The 20,032-nt window shown below is 44.9% G+C and overlaps 1 protein-coding gene across 5 annotated transcripts in view; it reads left to right on the plus strand.

Annotated features, from left to right (window-relative positions):
- ATP2B3 (ATPase plasma membrane Ca2+ transporting 3) overlaps positions 1-8,498 on the plus strand; it is a 335,730-nt gene extending 327,232 nt beyond the window's left edge. For all 5 annotated transcript variants that reach the window (XM_077283797.1, XM_077283799.1, XM_077283795.1 and 2 more), the window contains one exon: positions 6,734-8,498. In XM_077283797.1, the coding sequence (XP_077139912.1) occupies positions 6,734-6,759 (26 nt within the window). In that variant the 3' untranslated portion in view covers positions 6,760-8,498. The remainder of the gene's footprint in view (positions 1-6,733) is intronic.
- The last annotated feature ends 11,534 nt before the right edge of the window (positions 8,499-20,032 follow it).

The raw sequence follows: 20,032 nt of genomic DNA on the forward strand, positions 1-20,032 counted from the left end.
GAGGCTAGGAATTCTTTACTGTACAAGCAGCGAGACTATGGATTCTTTACTGTACGATCAGCGAGACTAGGGATTTTCCTGTACAAGGAGTGAGACTATGGATTCTTTCCTGTGCGAAGAGTGAGACTATGGATTCTTTACTGTACGAGCAGTGAGACTATGGATTCTTTCCTGTATGAGGAATGAGACTATGATGGAACTTTCTGCCAAAATATGTTGGAATAATCGATTCAGCAAAGTCACTGATGAATAATATTTCAGGGTTTGAATATTCAATTCTGGAGACAGGATATTCATCCAGGAAACTAGTCCGATTGCCACTTGTGGAGTTGGAAAGGAATTTTTCCCCTAATATGGGGCAATTAGCATCTGCCTCATCAGGTTTTTGACTTCTTCTGGATCCTAATATCAAGTTATAGGTTGAACTCAATGGACTTGTGTCTTCTTTCAACATTAACACTATGAAACTATACATGTGTGGTTGTGATAGTACAACTCAGACCGTTCACATTAAACCATACCTGTCCACACTAACCCTGTAGATTAGCATGGCCATTCTTCCCTCGTCTCCTACAACCAGTTAAAATCTACTTTTGATGCACATCTCAGTCCAATACGTCCAAGAAATGCCCAGATTCTCATGCACTATATCTTGTCATTCACTCTCTTTGAGTAGGTTCTACATCTTAACCGACATTCTGACAGCACTATAGGAGCTGGAACTTCCTTTCCCCTCACTTAACAATGCATTGCTCCTGACATTGTCCAGTAGCTTACTTCCACAACCAGAAAGCCCATCTCTCCATTATGCGTTGTGGTTGATTGGCTCACTCAGTTGTACACAGTGGTAAACACCGGAACGCTGTCTCTTTAAGAACTTCCTTTAGTTTATTATATGTGGCATAAACCAAGGTGAAGTAAAACACAGTCCTCTGGGTAAAACCGGAAAACAAAACATAATGGTAGCACAAAGCACAGTCCTTCTGAGAGCGAGGTTCCTCCCGCTCACCGTTACCAGAACACACAATGGTCCATGTTGGTTCCAGCACAACCAGTTCTCTGGAGTGTTCATCTCCAGACACTGAACTACTGCCTCTGATGGCCAGCTACTTAAGCCCCAGACTACACCCTGGGGTGGAGATAAGGAGGACAACCTCCCACCCGCTCTATGATTGTCCACAAAAAACCCACCCATTAAACAAATTAGCTGTTAACCCCTCACAGCACTTTATTGTGCTGGAGGAAAACCTCTGGGTTATACATCACTGACGCCATTAAGCAGTGAAACATATGTTCCCTTCAGCACTTTACCAGTTACTTTTTAACGTAACCCCCCCCCCCCCCCACCTCCTCTGCCCAAAGTCAATGGCTTTGTTACCTTGACTCGCTAAGTAAGGGAGTCTGAACAGGGCATCTGCATTCGCATGCAACTTCTCTGGCCCGTACTTGACATTAAAATTAAAATCTTGGAGCGCTAAAAACCACTTCGTCACCCGGGCATTCTTCCCTTTCTTTTCCTTCATCCATCTCAAGGGCACATGATCTGACATTAGCCTGAACTTCCTGCCTACCAGGTAGTATCTTAGGGCGTCAATTGCCCACTTGCTGGCCAAACACTCTTTCTCCAAGATGGCATAGTTCTTTTCACAGGAGGAGAGTTTCCTCCTCAGGTATATGACTGGATGTTCGTCCCCATCTATTTGCTGGGACAATACAGCTCCCAAACCAACCTCGGAGGCGTCTGTCTGGAGCACAAACTCCTTAGTGAAGTCAGGTGCGACCAAGACCAGCTATTTGCATAGGGCGAGCTTCAACTCTTGGAATGCCATCTCCGCTTCAGAGAACCATTTGGCCATCAACATCTTTTTGCCCTTCAGAAGATCGGTCAGGGAGGCAGCTATCAGGGTGAAATTTGGGATAAATCGTTGACAGCATTCCACAATTCCCAGAAACACCCTAACCTTTTTGGGGACCCGCTGCGGCACTTTTGGATTGCCACCACCTTATCTATTTGTGGCTTTATTTCACTTCTTCCAATGATGTAGCCCAAGTATTTTGCCTCTTCTTTCCTCAGGGCATACTTTTTGGGGTTTATGGTAAACCCTGCCTTCCTTGCATCCAGTACCACCTGGACCTTCTACAGGTGACTTCCCCTATCCGGGATGGAGATCACCATGTCGTCCAAATAAGCAGAATTTTGTGAGAGGCTAGGAAGCGGTCCATGGCCCTCTGGAAGGTAGCTGGGGTCCTTGGAGTACAAACGGCATCCGGGTATACTGAAAACACCCGTCAGGTGTAGAGAAAGACATCTTCTCCTTGGCTCTTGGAGACAGGAGAATTTGCCAGTTCCCTTTCGTTAGGTCCAGGGTGGTGATATATCTCTCTGACTCTAGCCTCTCAATAAGCTCATTGATCCGGGGCATCGGATATGTGTCGAACTTGGATACCTCACTGAGATTGCTGTAATCGTTACAGAAGTGCCACTCTCCATCCGGCTTCAGTACCAAGACAACAGGGCTGGACCAGCTGCTCTTTGACTCCTCGATGATGCTCAGTTTTAACATTCTCCTCACCTCCTTGGACATCGCCTCACGGCTTCGGGAATCCGATACGGCTTTTGGTTCACCCTCACATGTGGTTCAGTCAGGATTTCGTGCTCTACAACCTGCATACTTCCGGGTAACTCTGTAAACAGATCCCGGTTCCGCTGAAGCAGCTCACGGCAATGTTGTTTCTGGTCCGGCGACAGTGTCTCTGCCACTGTGACATCTTCGACCCTGGCTTCAGGATGGGCCCCTAGGCACGTTGTTTCTACCAGATCCCTGTACTGCCATGGTTTCAGCAGGTTAATGTGGTACACCTGGTAAGGTTTACTTCTCCCTGGTTGGTGGATTTTGTAGTTGACGTTACTTATCTTTTCGACCACCTCGTATGGCCCTTGCCACTTGGCCAGGAACGTACTAGGAACTTACTGTCAACTGTTCGGATCAACACCAACCCCTGGCCTCCAGGGCTAAACTGTCTCAGTTTTGTCGACCTTTGTCTGGGCCTCTTGTGCTTGAAGGAGGCTCTCCCTCACAATCGGAATCACCCTCGTGATCCTGTCCTGCATCTGTGCCACATGTTCGATAACGCTGCAGTGGGGTGTTACCTCCACTTCACAGGTCTCCTCTGAAATGTCCAAAAGTCCCCAAAGGTGCCATCCGTTTAATAGCTTGAACGGTGAGAACCCCATAGAGGTCTGTTCGACTTCTCTAATGGAGAACAGTAGGTATGGTAACAGGCTATCCCAGTCCCAACCATCCTTCTCCACGACCTTCTTCAGCATAGACTTCAAGGTCTTGTTGAACCTTTCCACAAGGCCATCCATCTGCGGATGGTACACAGATGTCCTGAGTTGGGTAATCTGGAGGGCTTTACATAACTCATTACCTTGGATATGAACAATGTTCCTTGGTCCATCAGAATCTCCCTGGGCAGGCCCATCTGGGAGAAAATACGGACCTAGCTCTTGGGCTATACTCCTGGCTGAGGAGTTCCTCAGTTGTACCGCCTCCAGGTACCGTGTCGCATGGTCTCTGGTGGACTTACTATGGGTCCTACCAGGTATATGGAAATCCGGTCAAAGGAAACCTCTAAAATGGATAAAGGAACTAGGGGACTGTGGAAGTGGGATACAGGAGTAGTTAGATGACAGGTAGGGCAGGATCAGCAGAAATTAACAATGTCCCTGTGAGACCCAGGCCAGTAAATCCTCTGAAGGACTCGCTCTTGGGGTTTATCTACGCCTAGATGTCCCCTCAAGACATGAGAATGGGCCAGATCTAGTACCTTACATTTATAGGATCCCAGGATTAACAGCCGCTATTTAGTGAACCGATAAACTCCTCATTAACTGCACAGTACAGGAACCGGATGTCGGCCCCCGGCTCTTGGGCAACCCCATTTATCACAGACACATTTTCAAATTCCCCTTTAGAGTAAGATCCCGCATTTTAGCAGTCCTAAATTTTTTCCCAGAAACCCACAGCTCAGGAATCTTTGCCTCACTGGTCACCGTCTCGTCCTCGTCGGCAGCCAGGACACATTAGGGAAACTCATCCATTTCCGACTGCGATGAGGTTTCATCAGGGTTGAGCTCGCTGCTGTCTGCGTCACTAGATATCCCTGCTTTTCTCCCCAAGTCCAAGAACAGGCTGAAGTCCCACATGATTATCACAGGGGGTAGTAAGTCTTTGACTACACCGATCTCATGGAACTCAGTACCCCGTCTCGTTTTTATTGACAGTCTGGCGATGGGATAGTCCTTGGAGTCCCCATGGATACAACAGATGCCCACGTGTCCCTGGGATCAACTGGTGGGGGAGTATGGAACTTATCATGGTCGCCAAGCTCCCCGAGTCAGAGTCCTGACATCAGCACCCCGTTTACTGTCATGGGGCATGCCTGCGGCCTCTAAACAGACTGATACTCTGCACTGCAGGCGGGATAGGCATAGTACAAGCAGCACCTCCCTAGGCTGCAGTCCATCTCTTCAGAAGACAAAGGACAATGGGCAGCTATATGTCCTGGACCGCAAGATCTCCAGCAAAGCAAGTCTTTATGAATGGCCCTTGACAGTCCCTCAGTGACCCCTTGGGATTTAGGACTCCCCCGAGTGGTGGATCTACTATCCCTCCTTTCGGGCTTCTGCTGGGTACCCTAGTATGGGAAGGAGCCACCCCCTGGCTTAAAGAGGGACATCTCAACCACCTGGAACCGTACCACTAGGCCCACCAGTTCTCCTCATTATGGGGATCTCCCTGGTCAACAGCGGCCTAGGAAGGGAGTGATGAATCTGTCCATGAAAACACGCTTGATCATCTGGGCTGGAGTGGAGGATTCCAGCTGCAACCATTTTTACACAAGATGCAGTAAATCAAACATCTGTGATTGAGGCGGTTTGTCCCCATAACATGCCCAATGGTGAAAACTTATACTCTAAACGACATAGTCACTCCCACGCGTGCAAAATTTCAGTTTTTAATTTGGCATACTCCTGCGCATCCTGTAACGCCAAATCATAATAAGCCTTTTGGGACTCGGCAGTTAGATAGGGGGCTAGCACCTCTGCCCACTGCTCTGGCGGTAGCTTCTCACGCTCTGCTACTTGCTCAAACACAGTCAAAAATGCTTCCACATCATCATCACCCATGGTCATTTTTTGCATTGCTCGTCTTACCGCCTTCCGGACGTATGTGTCGTCACCTTGTCTTGGGGGAGGGGCTGCTGGCCTTCTACGAACCACCTCTGTGAGCAACTCAATCTGCTGCTGGTGCTGCTGTCGCATCTGTTGTATAAGCAGCTTGTCTCCTGTTGCGCCCTCTGTTGCTGCAGTACACGGAAGTAGACACGGGAACACTGTCTCTTTAAAAACTTCCTTTGGATAATTATATGTGGGATAAACTGAAGTGAAGTAAAATAAACACGGCCCTCTGGGCAAAACAGGAGAACAAAACAAAATGGTAGCACAAAGAACAGGCCTTCTGATAGCGGGGTTCCTCCCACTCACTGTTATCAAAACAGACAGGGTTCAAGTTGGTTCCAGCACAACCACTTCTTTGGAGTGTTCCTCTCCAATCACTGAACTCCTACTGCCTCTGGAGGCCAGCTACTTGAGCCCCAGACCACACCCTGGGGTGGAAATAAGGTTGACATCCCCCTACCCACTCTATGGTTGTCCACAAAAACCCATCCCATTATACATATTAGCTGTTAACTCCTCACTGCACTTAATATGCTGGAGGAAAATCTCTGGGTTTTACATCACTGACACCATTAAGCGTAGTGAAACATAACTCCCCTACAGCACTTTACCAGTTATTTTGTCACGGCGTGTAAAAAAGTTAGACAGACAGGAGACCAGAAGAAGAGAGTCAAAGACCCGTCATCATTTCCTGAAATCCGACTCTATACTACAGACGGAATACATTTGACAAGAGATTGTGGATAAGAAGTGAAGATCTCCATACACATTAGACTAATGTCAGCTAAACCTGCCGATATTGATGTGTTCAGACCGCAGTCTAATGTGTATGCGGGCAACGGACAACTGATCATCAGAGGAAATGTCAATCAGGCATTTCTGATTTTATCCCGCCGATCACTTTGTTCTCCCGGAGGTAAGCCGTTGCCAGTCTTGTCTTTCTGATAGAGAACACCAGAGTACTCGGTCGAACGAGCCCTCCTGTGTATGGGAGAACCGACTGAGACACCTGACAAACGAAAGATGGACGAAGCATCATTTGGCAGGCAGCCATCTAATGTGTATGGTCTGAAAGTGCAATAACCAGTTAGATGACCAAGTTGGGCAAAGTTAATCTAGACGTCACTGTGTCCTGTACTATAGTAAAGAGACTGAAGCAGCATGGCCTTTGTGTTCTGCTGATTGTTAGCAGTTCTGGTGGTTAGGGCCCCATTGATTATACACTGATGGCCTATATTGATTGAACTATCAATGTCAAATCCCCCCAAAATCTTATATAAGCATATTTTAGGATGATCTACTTACATGAACATATCATCAAAATTAATGTGGACTGAGATTCTGAAAAATATTGTATGCTAAAAGTAATTTTTTAAAGTTCTTTTTCTCTTTTTTTCTCCCCTTCATTTTATTCCCCCTTCCATCCCATTATCCCCAATTTATAATTGGGTTTTTCCACCTTTGCCTCCTCCTAATCAATCCTTATAGATCCGGGTGGTGAAAGCATTCCGTAGCTCCCTCTATGAAGGCCTAGAGAAACCTGAATCCAAGACCTCCATTCACAATTTCATGACTACCCCCGAGTTTCTTATCAATGATTACATCCATAACATCCCCCTTATTGACGATACCGATGCGGAAGATAGTGAGGAACCTCCGGGCAGGGTGCTGTGGTCCATTCCACCCCCATCTCCCAACAAGAACAACAATGCCATTGACAGTGGCATCTACCTGACCACAGACACTAGCAAGTCGGCTGCTTCTTCCAACCCCGAAAGTCCGTTGCACAGTGTGGAGACTTCTCTCTAACAGAATACCAAAACTAGTCTTTGGAAAAAAAAAACAGAAGAATGACAAGAACTGTCGGCAAAGTCAACATTTACAGCTCAAACAGCTGAAATGTACAATATTCTACAACAACGCCAAGGTTAATGAAGACCAAAATATATTACGAGCCCTTGTATATATTCTTACATGCAAGGAAAAAAAATTAATTGGGGGCATTCAGAAGAATCCATGGTAATCGGCAGTAAGGATCAACATCTCAAAAAAAAAGCCTTCAAAGAAAATGAAGAAGTCATCACTGAGTTGGTTTTCCCACCAAGTTGAAATCATGTCTTGTACTTTCTGTTAGAAACGGCCGTAAATAATAATTTAAAAAAAAGCAAAAAACCTTTATGCTGGCCCATTAAGAGATATGTAAATATAGTGGCAAGGAGCTAGAGCTTTCAGGAAAAGCTCAACTCATTATCTAGCGTTCAACCATTGATTATTTTCATATTCTACGAGGCCATTTTATAGTCACATTGCACATTAAACTTACTAGTACCCTATTATGGAATTCTGATTTAATTGAGGAGGATTAGGAGAGTCTTATTATTCAGGACCCACATCTACTGGCCAAGGAGGAAGAACTGCTACAAAAAAGTCTCTCTCTTTCAGGAGGACCTGGCTTTACCGTCCATTCTGCGGGCAGCTTATTGATTTTAATGAGCTCTATGTAATACTTAATTTATCCTGCGGGGGCACTGCAGGAAAATAGAACATCTGGTTTCTGGGTTCTCCTACAGACTAGTCCGTATGACCCCCCCCAAATAAAAAGTGGACAACCTTTTTGAGAACTGATTATAGTTGCCAAATCCAATCAGAGGGGGGAGCACTCTTTATCAAAAATTAAAAAAATATATATATCTATATAACCTAATGTTACATCCTGCATTAGCTTAACTGTATACACTACTGTATATAAATGGCAACCCCCCATAAAAATTACCATCCGATTAAATTGATATAAAGTAAAAAAAAAAATAAAAAAAAAATGTAATTTAGATCTGCAGAAAGGGATGTTTTTGTGTATTCGATTTTTTGTTGTTTTTCTTTTTTTAACAGCATGAACTAGCTAAATTGAAATACTGAATAGCAGAGTGGATATCGGAAAGTATTAGGCTTATATTATAACGTACAGTTATACTGCATGGATTCTAACATCTCTGCTGCTCGATTTTTTAGGAACAAAATTAATCATGACAATTTTTCCCCTTGTACCTCTTTGCTTTGAGAATGCATATTCTTCCCCCTCCTCCATTTACAGACCTCTAGCCCATCTTGTGCTGCTCAGTCCTAATTTTCTGCATGAGTAACTTGCAATGATCTGCTAAGAGAGTATATACATGACAATTGTTCACCCGTCGTACAACATGAAAATATCAGATTCCCACCTTAGGAGCCAATTCTATGCATTAAAAATTTTTTGGGGGTGTATTTTTGTTGAAATTTAAAAAGTAAAAATCAAAATTTCAAAAATCCTGAAGACAAAAAATTAGAAGGAAAAGGTGAAAAAGTGCTAATGATGTAAAGGAGAATGTACATTTGTATGCCGACTGGAGAAGAAATGGAAAATATTGGCCTATCTTGTATACCGGAATCTCACAGTCAAAAAAGTGGACTGCTCCGAGCTTTCCAATGGAAAAGAACTTGCAAGCTAGCCAAAATAAGGTGACGCCTCCAGCCCCTTTGTTATTTTTGGATGTCGCCTAGAACTATTTAAAGAGAAAAAAAAAACTTTTTCATTAAATATAAGCCATGGAAATCCCATTGAAACTCCTGCTTGGTTTTACCGCGCTTCGAAGGGTGTCGAAACAAAAAACGAGGCATTTAAGTCACAGTTGCACGGATACTGCAAGGTGATTACAAAGCCCGTTTCTATAGTTCCGCAGCCCCTATTTAAGCATCATAAAAAAAAAAATCACAACAGGGTCATTTTAGAATTTTATTTTTTTTTAGTTAATTTCCAGAAAAAACATCTGTGTATAACCCATTGTAGTGACACTCAGAACTACCAGCTGTAGATGGTTTAAGCCATTTCTTTATGTTGAAAGACCGCAAACGAAGTAGCTGCTTTAAAAAAAAAAAAAAAAAAATTATAAAAAAATGGAAAAAAAAATTCAAAAACAAAAAAATAAGTCAAAAAGATGCAACTTTGTTTCTTTCAGCATATGAGTGTGACGATATTTAAAAATATATTAAAAAAAAAAGAAAGTGGTGTTTTAATTTGAAGATGATAAAATGTGTAATAATTAACTGTTCATTTGCAGGCTTCTTTTCATTATATATTGTAGATATATTGATAGAACAAAGGATACAAAGAATTATATATTTAAAAACCAAAAAAAGACAAAAAAAAAAAAAAATATAACAAAAGCCACTACTGCTGTATAAATCTGCCAAATGTAAGCGTGCTTTGCTTATTATTTTATGGGGTGGGGAGGTAGGTTGGGCTTGGGAGCAGTGCAATATGTCCATGCCGTCTTCTTTTAATTTTTCCTATTTTTTTCCTTTTTTTTTTTATAAAGAAATGCTTGTACATTTTTCAGGGCGGAGCTTAAAAACTCATATTGGGAGGCCTCCCTGAAGCATAATACTGTATTGAATGGCTGATTTTGTTTAAATTGCTACACAATGTTAAAATTTTACCTGCCTGTTATAAAACTAAAAAGTTATATATGAAAGAACAAAACCCTGTATAGTATATACAAGTCTGTATTGGAATTTCAAATTTAAATAGGCAAAAACTTTGTCTGTATAAAAAAAAAATATGAAATTATTCTACAAGCTCAGTTCTGATTGTGTGTGTTTTGTTCTGTGCTATATTTTTGGGTAACGATGCTCAGCCACTACTGGATTTACATGGTCTACCCCATTGGACTCCGCCCTTTATATAGGCAACACCTCATTTTACACAAAACTAGCAAGAAAGGAACAGCCCTTGCACTCATCCCTCGCACGTAAAACTATTTTTGGTGAACATACAAGTCGAATAAGTCCAAGAACTGTCCCTGTTCTCATGCTCTGTAACCTTGCATGCACTGTTTTAAAGTGGGTCGTTCATAAGTATTCTACCAGCCCTAGAAGCACTAGAACTTTTTTCCCCCTCACTTCCCAACACACATTGCGCTTTCTATTGTCCAGTGGGTCGCCTACTCTGTACTGAAAACGCACCTCTCTGGTATTCTTGTATTCAATTTGACAGTTCCCTACACACAAAGATTACTTCTTATAGAGAGACAAAGACCTGCGCTCATTTCCTGTAGAGCAGTGGTCCTCAAGAGCCACCAACAGGTCATGTTTTCAGGATTTCCTTAGTATTGCATGGGTGATAATTGCATCACATGGACAGGCAAGCATTCAATAACCTGTGCAAAACTAAGGATATCCTCAAAACATGACCTGTTGGTGGCTCTTGAGGACTGGAGTTGGGGAACACTGCTGTAGAGAGTAAAGACTCACACCCACTTCCTATAGACTTAGGCCCACCCAATATTTTCCCTATTTGCAGTATAGAGACGAAAACCTGCCCCCACTTCCTTTAGAAATGAAGACTCGCCCCCGCTTCCTTTAGAGAGGAAAAGACTTACCCCACTTACTGTAGAGAGACAATCACCTGCCCCCATTTTCCATAGCGAGGGAAAGGCCCAACGCTGCTTCCATAGAGAGGTCAAGTCCTGCAACCATTTCCAGTAAAAAAAAACAATGACTTGCTCCCACTTTCTGCAGAGGAATAAAGATGCACCCACTTCCTGTAGAAAGACAAATACCCACTCCCACTTCCTGTAAAGTAGCAAAAAAGGCAGAGATGCTTACCTGTCTAGGCCTCCGAACAAATGCATTATCAGGATGCAGTGGACCCATGTGGTTAAGATGGCGGCTACACAGGTGCAGAAATACCAATAAGGCAGCCACTCACAACCTACCAAATTAATGGAGGGGGTGGCTGCTTGGCATATGACTGCACATTAAAGACTTGTATGTGGCGCTCTTCACACAATGGGAATGCACAGCATCCAGGTTAACAGCCTATTAGTGATGCCCTTCCATTAGCTCAGGCGGGCTGCCCAGCGCTATTAAGATGCATCCCATGTGAACAGACACCACAGTTTACAAGACAGAGTGGGCCCAACTGCACCCCGAAAAAATGCAAAATACACATATAAAAAAATATGAGAGGTATTAGTTTATATTCTGGCCAAAATATGTAAGCTCGTAACCCAACGTCAAGGGTCCCCACGCTTACGAGTCCTACTCTAACCAATGCTAGCACAAAAAAAGGATTCAAAGATCCTCCAAAAATTCCAAAAAATAGCAAAAAAGGCAGAGATGCTTACCTGCCTAGGTCTCAGAACAAATGCATTATCAGGATGCAGTGGACCCATGTGGTTAAGATGGCGGCTACACAGGTGCAGAAATACCAATAAGGCAGCCACTCACAACCTATCAAATTAATGGAGGGGGTGGCTGCTTGGCATATGACTGCAAATTAAAGACTTGTATGGCGCTGTTCACACAATGGGAATTCACAGCATCCAGGTTAAAAGCCTATTAGTGGGTTACGAGCTTACATATTTTGGCCAGAATATAAACTAATACCTCACATATTTTTTTATATGTGTATTTTGCATTTTTTCGGGGTGCAGTTGGGCCCACTCTGTCTTGTAAACTGTGGTGTCTGTTCACATGGGATGCATCTTAATAGCGCTGGGCAGCCCGCCTGAGCTAATAGAAGGGCGTCACTAATAGGCTGTTAACCTGGATGCTGTGCATTATAGTGTACAGCTGACAGCTGCTGGATTGTCCCCTGTATGGGGATGCTATTCTCTTATATCTCAGGTCAGTTAAATGACGTATTGGCTGTCATTAAGGGGTTAAAGAAAAAAAGACCCACTCCCTCTTCCTGTAAAGAGACAAAGACCTACTCTCTCTTCCTGTAAAGAGACAAAGACCCACTTCCTGTAAAGAGACCAAGACCTACTCCCACTTCCTGTAAAGAGACCAAAACCCATTCCCACTTCCTGTAAAGAGACAAAGACCCACTCCCACTTCCTGTAAAGAGACAAAGACCCTCCCCCACTTCTTGCAAGTGCATGGTAGGGTCTCTGCTGCAATAAATGGATACTTGACAACAATCAGTGGACAGAAGGAATACAAGTGGCCCTCACATTGGAGTGATGTTATGGGGGTATATCATGCATTATATTAATATCTATCAAATGAGTTATTATTGTTTGAAGGTAAAGTGACCATTTAAGTCATGAATTACTTTGAAATGGTTCTCTACAATGTACAGCAGAGAATTGGGATGCTTTTCTAATATCTAGCTGCCTTCAACTTGTCACAGTCTGGGTGTCCTTTCTTATCCCTACAGCACTGTGGTTATATAAGATAACAAAAGGGTTGCACAGGATTCCGAAAATATAACTACATTCTTCCCGGAATCAGCGCCACACTTGTCACTAGGTCATGTCTGGTATGACAGCTCAACTCCTTTGAAGGGGATGAGACTGAGCTTCACTACACATCACAGGTGGACAGGTGTGGCGCTATTCTGTGTACAGATAAGCCTCTAACTGGTAACACGCAGTTGTTCATTTATCCATAAATTTTCATGCTGAACAACAGAAGAACAGGATTGCATGATTAATAGATGCTCCAGAATTATCTAATGGTAAATTCAAACATTGAATTAAAAAAATTATGAAAAAAAAAAAATTGTTCTTCTTTGTTATTTTTACAGGAATAAAGAATCTAAAAATAACATAAATATACACATTTATTATCATCATGTCTATAACAACACAATGTATACAAACAGCACGCTATTCATTCCACCCAGTGAACACTGTAAAAATAAACAAAAAAAATACTGTTTTTAGTTCAACTAAAAATTAAATAAAACATGATCAAAAAGTTACATGTACCCCAAAAGGGTACCAATCAAGACTATATCTCATCCAAAGTCTCATACACAGGGACCGTAACGATTGTGGTGGCAGATGAACAGCGACTGGGTCCTTGCGAGAGGGGGTCAGCCGATGCCAGTTTCATCTGGATGCACATTCAGGTGAAATGTATTGCGATGCAGAGATCCTCCGCCTCCTGCAGTGCAATACACGCTGCCGGCTAATCAGAAGCCGGCAGCTGATGTACAGTAGGCTTGTGATATGCGGCGCATGACAGTGACATCATGCGCTGTCCATGCCAGCACACTGAAGTCAGCTGCCAGGTTCTGCGGCATCTACAGAAGAGGCCTCCGCATGTCGTGGGAGCGGAGGATGGTGAGTAGAATCCTTTGTTTTTAAAGTGTGCTGGAAAAGAACAGGGGGCTCAGGATGTGAGGAGTTATACCAGGATGGGGGACATTTTACCAGGATGGGGACATTATACCAGAATGGGCACATTTTACTAGGATGTTAAACATTATACCAGAATGGAGAAATTATAGCAGAATGGAGACCTTATACCAGAATGGGTGCATTGTTGTCTACACTGCTGTGCTGCGACACACTATCTGTAATGTTTATTCAGTGCCATCTTCTACATTGATATGCAGCCACACACTATCTGTAATGTTTATTCAGTTATCTTCTTTACTGCTGTGCTGCCACACACTATCTGTAATGTTTATTCAGTGTTTATGGTTTTCTCTCCTTGTCTATATGGATAAGCTGTGACTTCCTCTCACTATCAAGATTCAGTACAAAATAGCTGCTGCTTTCCCTGCTTCGGCTTTTATACAGGCTGTTATAGTTACAAGGCATTATGGGCAAGCACTACTGGCCACACATGAGCTCATGTAATCCTCCTCTGAGTGATGTAGTCTTCTAAAATGAGTCAAGCCACGTTCACACGTTCAGTATTTTACATCTGTATTTTTACCCCAAAATCACAAGTGGAACAATCAGAGGAAATGTGTGTGTGTGTATATATATATATATATTTATATATATATATATATATATATATATATATATATACACTGTATTATATGTATACACACTGTATGTATGTATATATATATATATATATATATATATATATATATATATATATATATATATATATATATATATATATATATGCAGCGCCCCAGAGTCCTGGTCGTTGCAGTACTGTGGCTCTGCCACTATGGGGAGCTATGGTGCGTCTGATGGCACTGAAGGAGTTCATCTAATCAGGTATCACAGACACCAATACATTTCACAGCCGGGCCTCCGGGGGGAGCTAAGGGTTCTATTCACTAGGTCACTCCCCACCATAGTGGGTAAACTGGGGGTCAGGCAGGAAGTTAGTCAGAAAGCTGACTGGGTTGGAACCAGGCAACACCTTGTGGCAGAGGGTGTTGTGGGGGAAGATACAGTAGGGTCTCTGTCAGGGGTGGGATCCTGACAGAGGCTTGGCAACTTGAGCGAACTTAACGGGACCGTGCCTGCTCAGGATAGCGGCGGTGCCCAAGGAAGGACGAGAAGCGTGATATATTGTGCTGAGTGAGAAACGAGATCAAGCAATAAGGAGAATACCAGTAGGGGTCGTGCCGTAAGACCGAGGCAACACCCTACTGAGGCGCACTACCGGTGGCCGGAACGCCGAGGGAGTATTACAACATCCAGCTTCAAGCGATACTCTAAACAGCAGCAGGACAGTCAGTCTAAGGCAGGCTGTCTCACTTAAATCACCTATGCAGTCTTGGGGGACAACTTGTGGAGAGGGGCGACTCTAGGGTCCCGGAAGAGCTCCGAGCCTACCCGTCAAACGGGTGCCGTCCCAACCGTAACATCAGGGAGGGACGGAGGATTAGCAGAACATCATCTAATCGAGTTGTGAGGGAACTTAAGAAACAGACACAACAGTTGTGGGGACTTTCCGTAAGCACAGCAGGGAAGGACCGCAACACATAGCGCTAGAAGGAAGGCACAGATTTCCACCTGCTAAGAGAACTCTGGAGGTGCCATTGGACCGGCCGGACTTGCGCAGCCTGGTTATCCAGATTCTGGACTGAGGACCCAGAGATCTTCAGTAAAGAGGTAAAGAGACTGCAACCTGGTGTCCTCGTTATTTACTGCACCGCACCACTACAGCCTCACCACCACCATCATCCATCATATCTATCACTGTACGCCCCTCGGCAGGGTCACGGACTGGGCCTAGCCACCGTGACAACCCCAGAGCAGAGACTCAGAGGCCCGGTACCGGGTACCCCTCGGCCCTGCGGCAGTGGGGGCGCTACAACTTGGCGTCACGAACAGGATCTACTTAAGCCTGAAGAATCAGGTCATGTGTGCCTTGGAACTGTGATTTACTGTGCTTGGACTGTACTTTATTGCAAGGACTGTGCTGCGCTATTTGCCGCCAAAAATTCCCGCCAAAAGTCGCCGCCATTGCAGCGTCACAGGGAGCGCAGAGGAAGAAGACGGGCGTGCCATGGGAGGAGACTACCAAAGCGGCGCCAGAAGTAGCGACCGCCCCCTCCAACTCCTGCTGCGAGAGGACGACCTACCCAGCAGCAGAGGAGAACCGCCCCCTGACTTGGAACGGCGGGAACGAGGTGAAGGAGGAGCTCGACCTCGGAGAAATGGCGGAGCCAGGTGCATGCGTTGCCGCCGAATGCCCGACAGCGACGATGAGCAGCAAGTGCCCGAGCCACAGCGAGGTGATCCTGGCCTGCCCCTGCCCATCAGAGACGGACTTGCGTCCACCGCCAGTGAAGGACCTGAACTCCTTGGAGTCGCCGGTGGAGGAGCCGAGCTTACCTATCCCAGCCACGGAGTCATGGTGGGCGGAGCCACATCCAGAGACCACTCCGGAAGAGCCGCGGTCTGGGCTGCAGCCGATTCCAGTGTCCTTGTCAACGGACTGGAGCGACATCGGTGGAATCACATCAGGCGCAGGTATGGACGGCATCCCTACTCCCCCGGCCGATTCTACTCTGCTCTCCCGACCGATCCGGCTCCCCTGACCGATCCCGCTCCTGTGACCGCTCCTCTCCCCAGCAATAATCGTTCCTTCTTGGTGGAGCGGGTGATCCTCACCTCTAACGCGATGGGGAAGCTAGTGCCTCCGCTACCAACCAAGATGGGAGAACCCATAGATGTGGGCCCAGACGGAGTGATCCTCCGGTGGGACACCCCCTGGACCGGGCCGGATGGAGCCCGGGAGGACGGCCTCACCCTTGCCGTGCTCACTTGGGAGCAATATAAGCAATGTCTAATCCACCACTGGAAGGATCGAGACGGGGCCGAACAGCATGATACACAACGTAGAAAGTCTGCGCACGGCAGGAAAGACGTGGTAAAGCGGGGAACTGTGCTGGCCTACCACCCGAAGAGGGGATGGGGCTCCATACAGGAACCGGGACTACCAACTGATGTCTTTGTTACTAGTTATAACGTGAAAACCCCCTGCTGCAGTCGAGATGGTGACCCATTACAAAGGGGGGATCAGGTGACCTACACCCGTCATCGGAATGCACAAGGATGGTGCGCCCGGAACGTTCGACGGTGTGAACCTGAGAGAGCGCCCCCTGTTGCCCCGATCATGACTGATCCCGATTTGCCAGATCTTGTTCCTATCACCACCGTACGCCTTGTAGCGGCTACTGAACTTGCAAGCAGGATCAACCTTCAAATCCAGACACCGGCTGATCTGATGGCGCCTGAGAGACCAACTACCAGCATGGGTGCTGCCTCAGCTAGGGGTGGGGAACCACCCTCTGTACCGAAAGATGAGTAAGATATTACTGCTTCTGAACATGTACATAGTTAACTGTTTGTTTCCCTGCTTTTTGCTGCTAAACCCGTTTAGGGTTAACTCTTAAAGGGATCCCTTTGTTGACCCGGGATCCCTATTGTTTTGTTTGTTTTTCTAAGTTTTGCACAAGTTTCAAGAACTGCCGCAATCATGAACAGTGCATGATACAAACTTTTTGTAAATAGTTTGCACCTTATTAAAGGTGCTCCCTACTGGTTTTACTTCAAAAAGGACTCTTTGTGAAGATACCACACTGGAACCTTTGCTGAGTATGGACTGGTAGCTTGAGAAGATATGCTACCTCATAGAGACTTGGTCCCCTCTTAAAGGGGATGTTCATTTGTTGCACTTAAATGGTGATATTGCTTTAAGACAGGTGGCAATAATGTTTTGATGGAAGAAAGTGATGATAATGTTTACATGAGAAAGTTATATGTATCCAACTAGTTAATTGTAAAGAAATGCTGATAATGTTGATAGACAACGAGGATAGAAGGTGAACCCTGAGTCCTCCTAGGAGCCATGTAGAGATGGCTCAGTGCTATTAACCTGAAAGTAATGTTATGTTCTATACTATGTATAGTAGTTGAAAAGACAGAAGGCTCGGGCTGAAAGGAGCGGTCCTGTAAGAAAGGAGAGGCAGTAGGTCTGGTGCCGTTAGGACAGGCGGTCCTGCAGATTTAAAGGAGAATGTAAAAGTTAAATTGCCTTATAATGTGATTATAAGAAGGTCTTTAGCGGATTCAGAGTGTACATCCTTAAAGGCAATGTTGAACTATTGTTCAACAATTTTGCACTTAGTAGAATACCCGGTTGGGTAACAGAAAGTTATTTATAGCATGTTGCTATGATATTTAACCATGTTTGTAACGTTCAAGTGTCCTCACCTCCCATAAAGGGAAGCTCTGTTTAAATATACTTATTGTTATTGCACTCAACAAAACTGTATGTCTTTTTGCTAACTTGTATTGTTGTTTTCTTCTCAGTCCCGGAGTACTGTGTTTAACCAGGGGGGAGTGCAGCGCCCCAGAGTCCTGGTCGTTGCAGTACTGTGGCTCCGCCACTATGGGGAGCTATGGTGCGTCTGATGGCACTGAAGGAGTTCATCTGATCAGGTATCACAGACACCAATACATTTCACAGCCGGGCCTCCGGGGGGAGCTAAGGGTTCTATTCACTAGGCCACTCCCCACCATAGTGGGTAAACTGGGGGTCAGGCAGGAAGTTAGTCAGAAAGCTGACTGGGTTGGAACCAGGCAACACCTTGTGGCAGAGGGTGTTGTGGGGGAAGATACAGTAGGGTCTCTGTCAGGGGTGGGATCCTGACAGAGGCTTGGCAACTTGAGCGAACGTAACGGGACCGTGCCTGCTCAGGATAGCGGCGGTGCCCAAGGAAGGACGAGAAGCGAGATATATTGTGCTGAGTGAGAAACGAGATCAAGCAATAAGGAGAATACCAGTAGGGGTCGTGCCGTAAGACCGAGGCAACACCCTACTGAGGCGCACTACCGGTGGCCGGAACGCCGAGGGAGTATTACAACATCCAGCTTCAAGCGATACTCTAAACAGCGGCAGGACAGTCAGTCTAAGGCAGGCTGTCTCACTTAAATCACCTATGCAGTCTTGGGGGGCAACTTGTGGAGAGGGGCGACTCTAGGGTCCCGGAAGAGCTCCGAGCCTACCCGTCAAACGGGTGCCGTCCCAACCGTAACATCAGGGAGGGACGGAGGATTAGCAGAACATCATCTAATCGAGTTGTGAGGGAACTTAAGAAACAGACACAACAGTTGTGGGGACTTTCCGTAAGCACAGCAGGGAAGGACCGCAACACATAGCGCTAGAAGGAAGGCACAGATTTCCACCTGCTAAGAGAACTCTGGAGGTGCCATTGGACCGGCCGGACTTGCGCAGCCTGGTTATCCAGATTCTGGACTGAGGACCCAGAGATCTTCAGTAAAGAGGTAAAGAGACTGCAACCTGGTGTCCTCGTTATTTACTGCACCGCACCACTACAGCCTCACCACCACCATCATCCATCATATCTATCACTGTACGCCCCTCGGCAGGGTCACGGACTGGGCCTAGCCACCGTGACAACCCCAGAGCAGAGACTCAGAGGCCTGGTACCGGGTACCCCTCGGCCCTGCGGCAGTGGGGGCGCTACATATATATATATATATATATATATATATAGACATATATAGTACAATACTAACCAAATACTGAAGGTGTGAATGTGGGCTACAATTGTAGTGCCATGGTAGGTGATTCACATGATACAAAAGTGCGTGTTGTTGATATTTGCCAGCTTCAGCGAATTCCTTCAAATTATATACAAATTCGATTCACATCTAATCGATTCGCTCATTTATAGTTTTTGAAGTTTCATTGTGAAGCTTATAGATAAAAATGGCCTAAACACCCCGCCACCAAAAATGCTACAAAAATACAACTAAAACAGCACAACCCAAAGAGCTGTGTTTGTAGACATTCTCCTACTTTTAACTATCATCTCGTTGCGGTGATTTATTCCTGAAAACAAATAAAAGCTGTAAAAAAGGGTTAGTGTGACTGCGGCCTAAAGTAAAGTTTGCAGAAAATGTAAAATCAGTTTGAGGACTATCACAGAAGCCACTCAGCCCCTGTAGTAGGTCACAACTTTCATATGGACTGTTTTCTTCTATCAAGAAATGTTCAGAAATTTTTTTTTCATTTGGGTTTTGAAGCAGATTCTGCACCAAATTATTTAAATTATTTATTTATATATAGCCATTGATTTCAGTCAACATGTTAGTTCTAGAGACATTATTAGATGAAAAAAAAGACTGAGACTTGGCAAACTCAATAGAAAAGATAGAAGATGAAAAAATTTCTCATGCACCAAAAAAATGTCAAAGTGCGTTATAAAAAAAAACAACTCAGTGTGAACGTTCCCTTAGCTTTCATGCAAATACAGGAGGAAAAAAATATGTAATCTTCTATCCCATTCTGCACTTATGAAGGTAATGTTTCTATGCAAGCGATGTACCGCTAATAATGGCAGAACACGCCACTGCTATGGGGCCAGTGAATTGTGGGGGCCCGATGCTGAATGGCATCGCCGGTGTCTCAATTTCAACAGCATTTACGTCCCTTGGGTGCAGTTACAATTGAATATAATGGTGGTGCAGGGTGCCATCGGCTGTTTCACCAGTCTCTGCGTCTGAGGCT

The sequence above is a fragment of the Ranitomeya variabilis genome, chromosome 2 (genome assembly GCF_051348905.1).
Source record: "Ranitomeya variabilis isolate aRanVar5 chromosome 2, aRanVar5.hap1, whole genome shotgun sequence".
NCBI classification, from domain to species: domain Eukaryota; kingdom Metazoa; phylum Chordata; class Amphibia; order Anura; family Dendrobatidae; genus Ranitomeya; species Ranitomeya variabilis.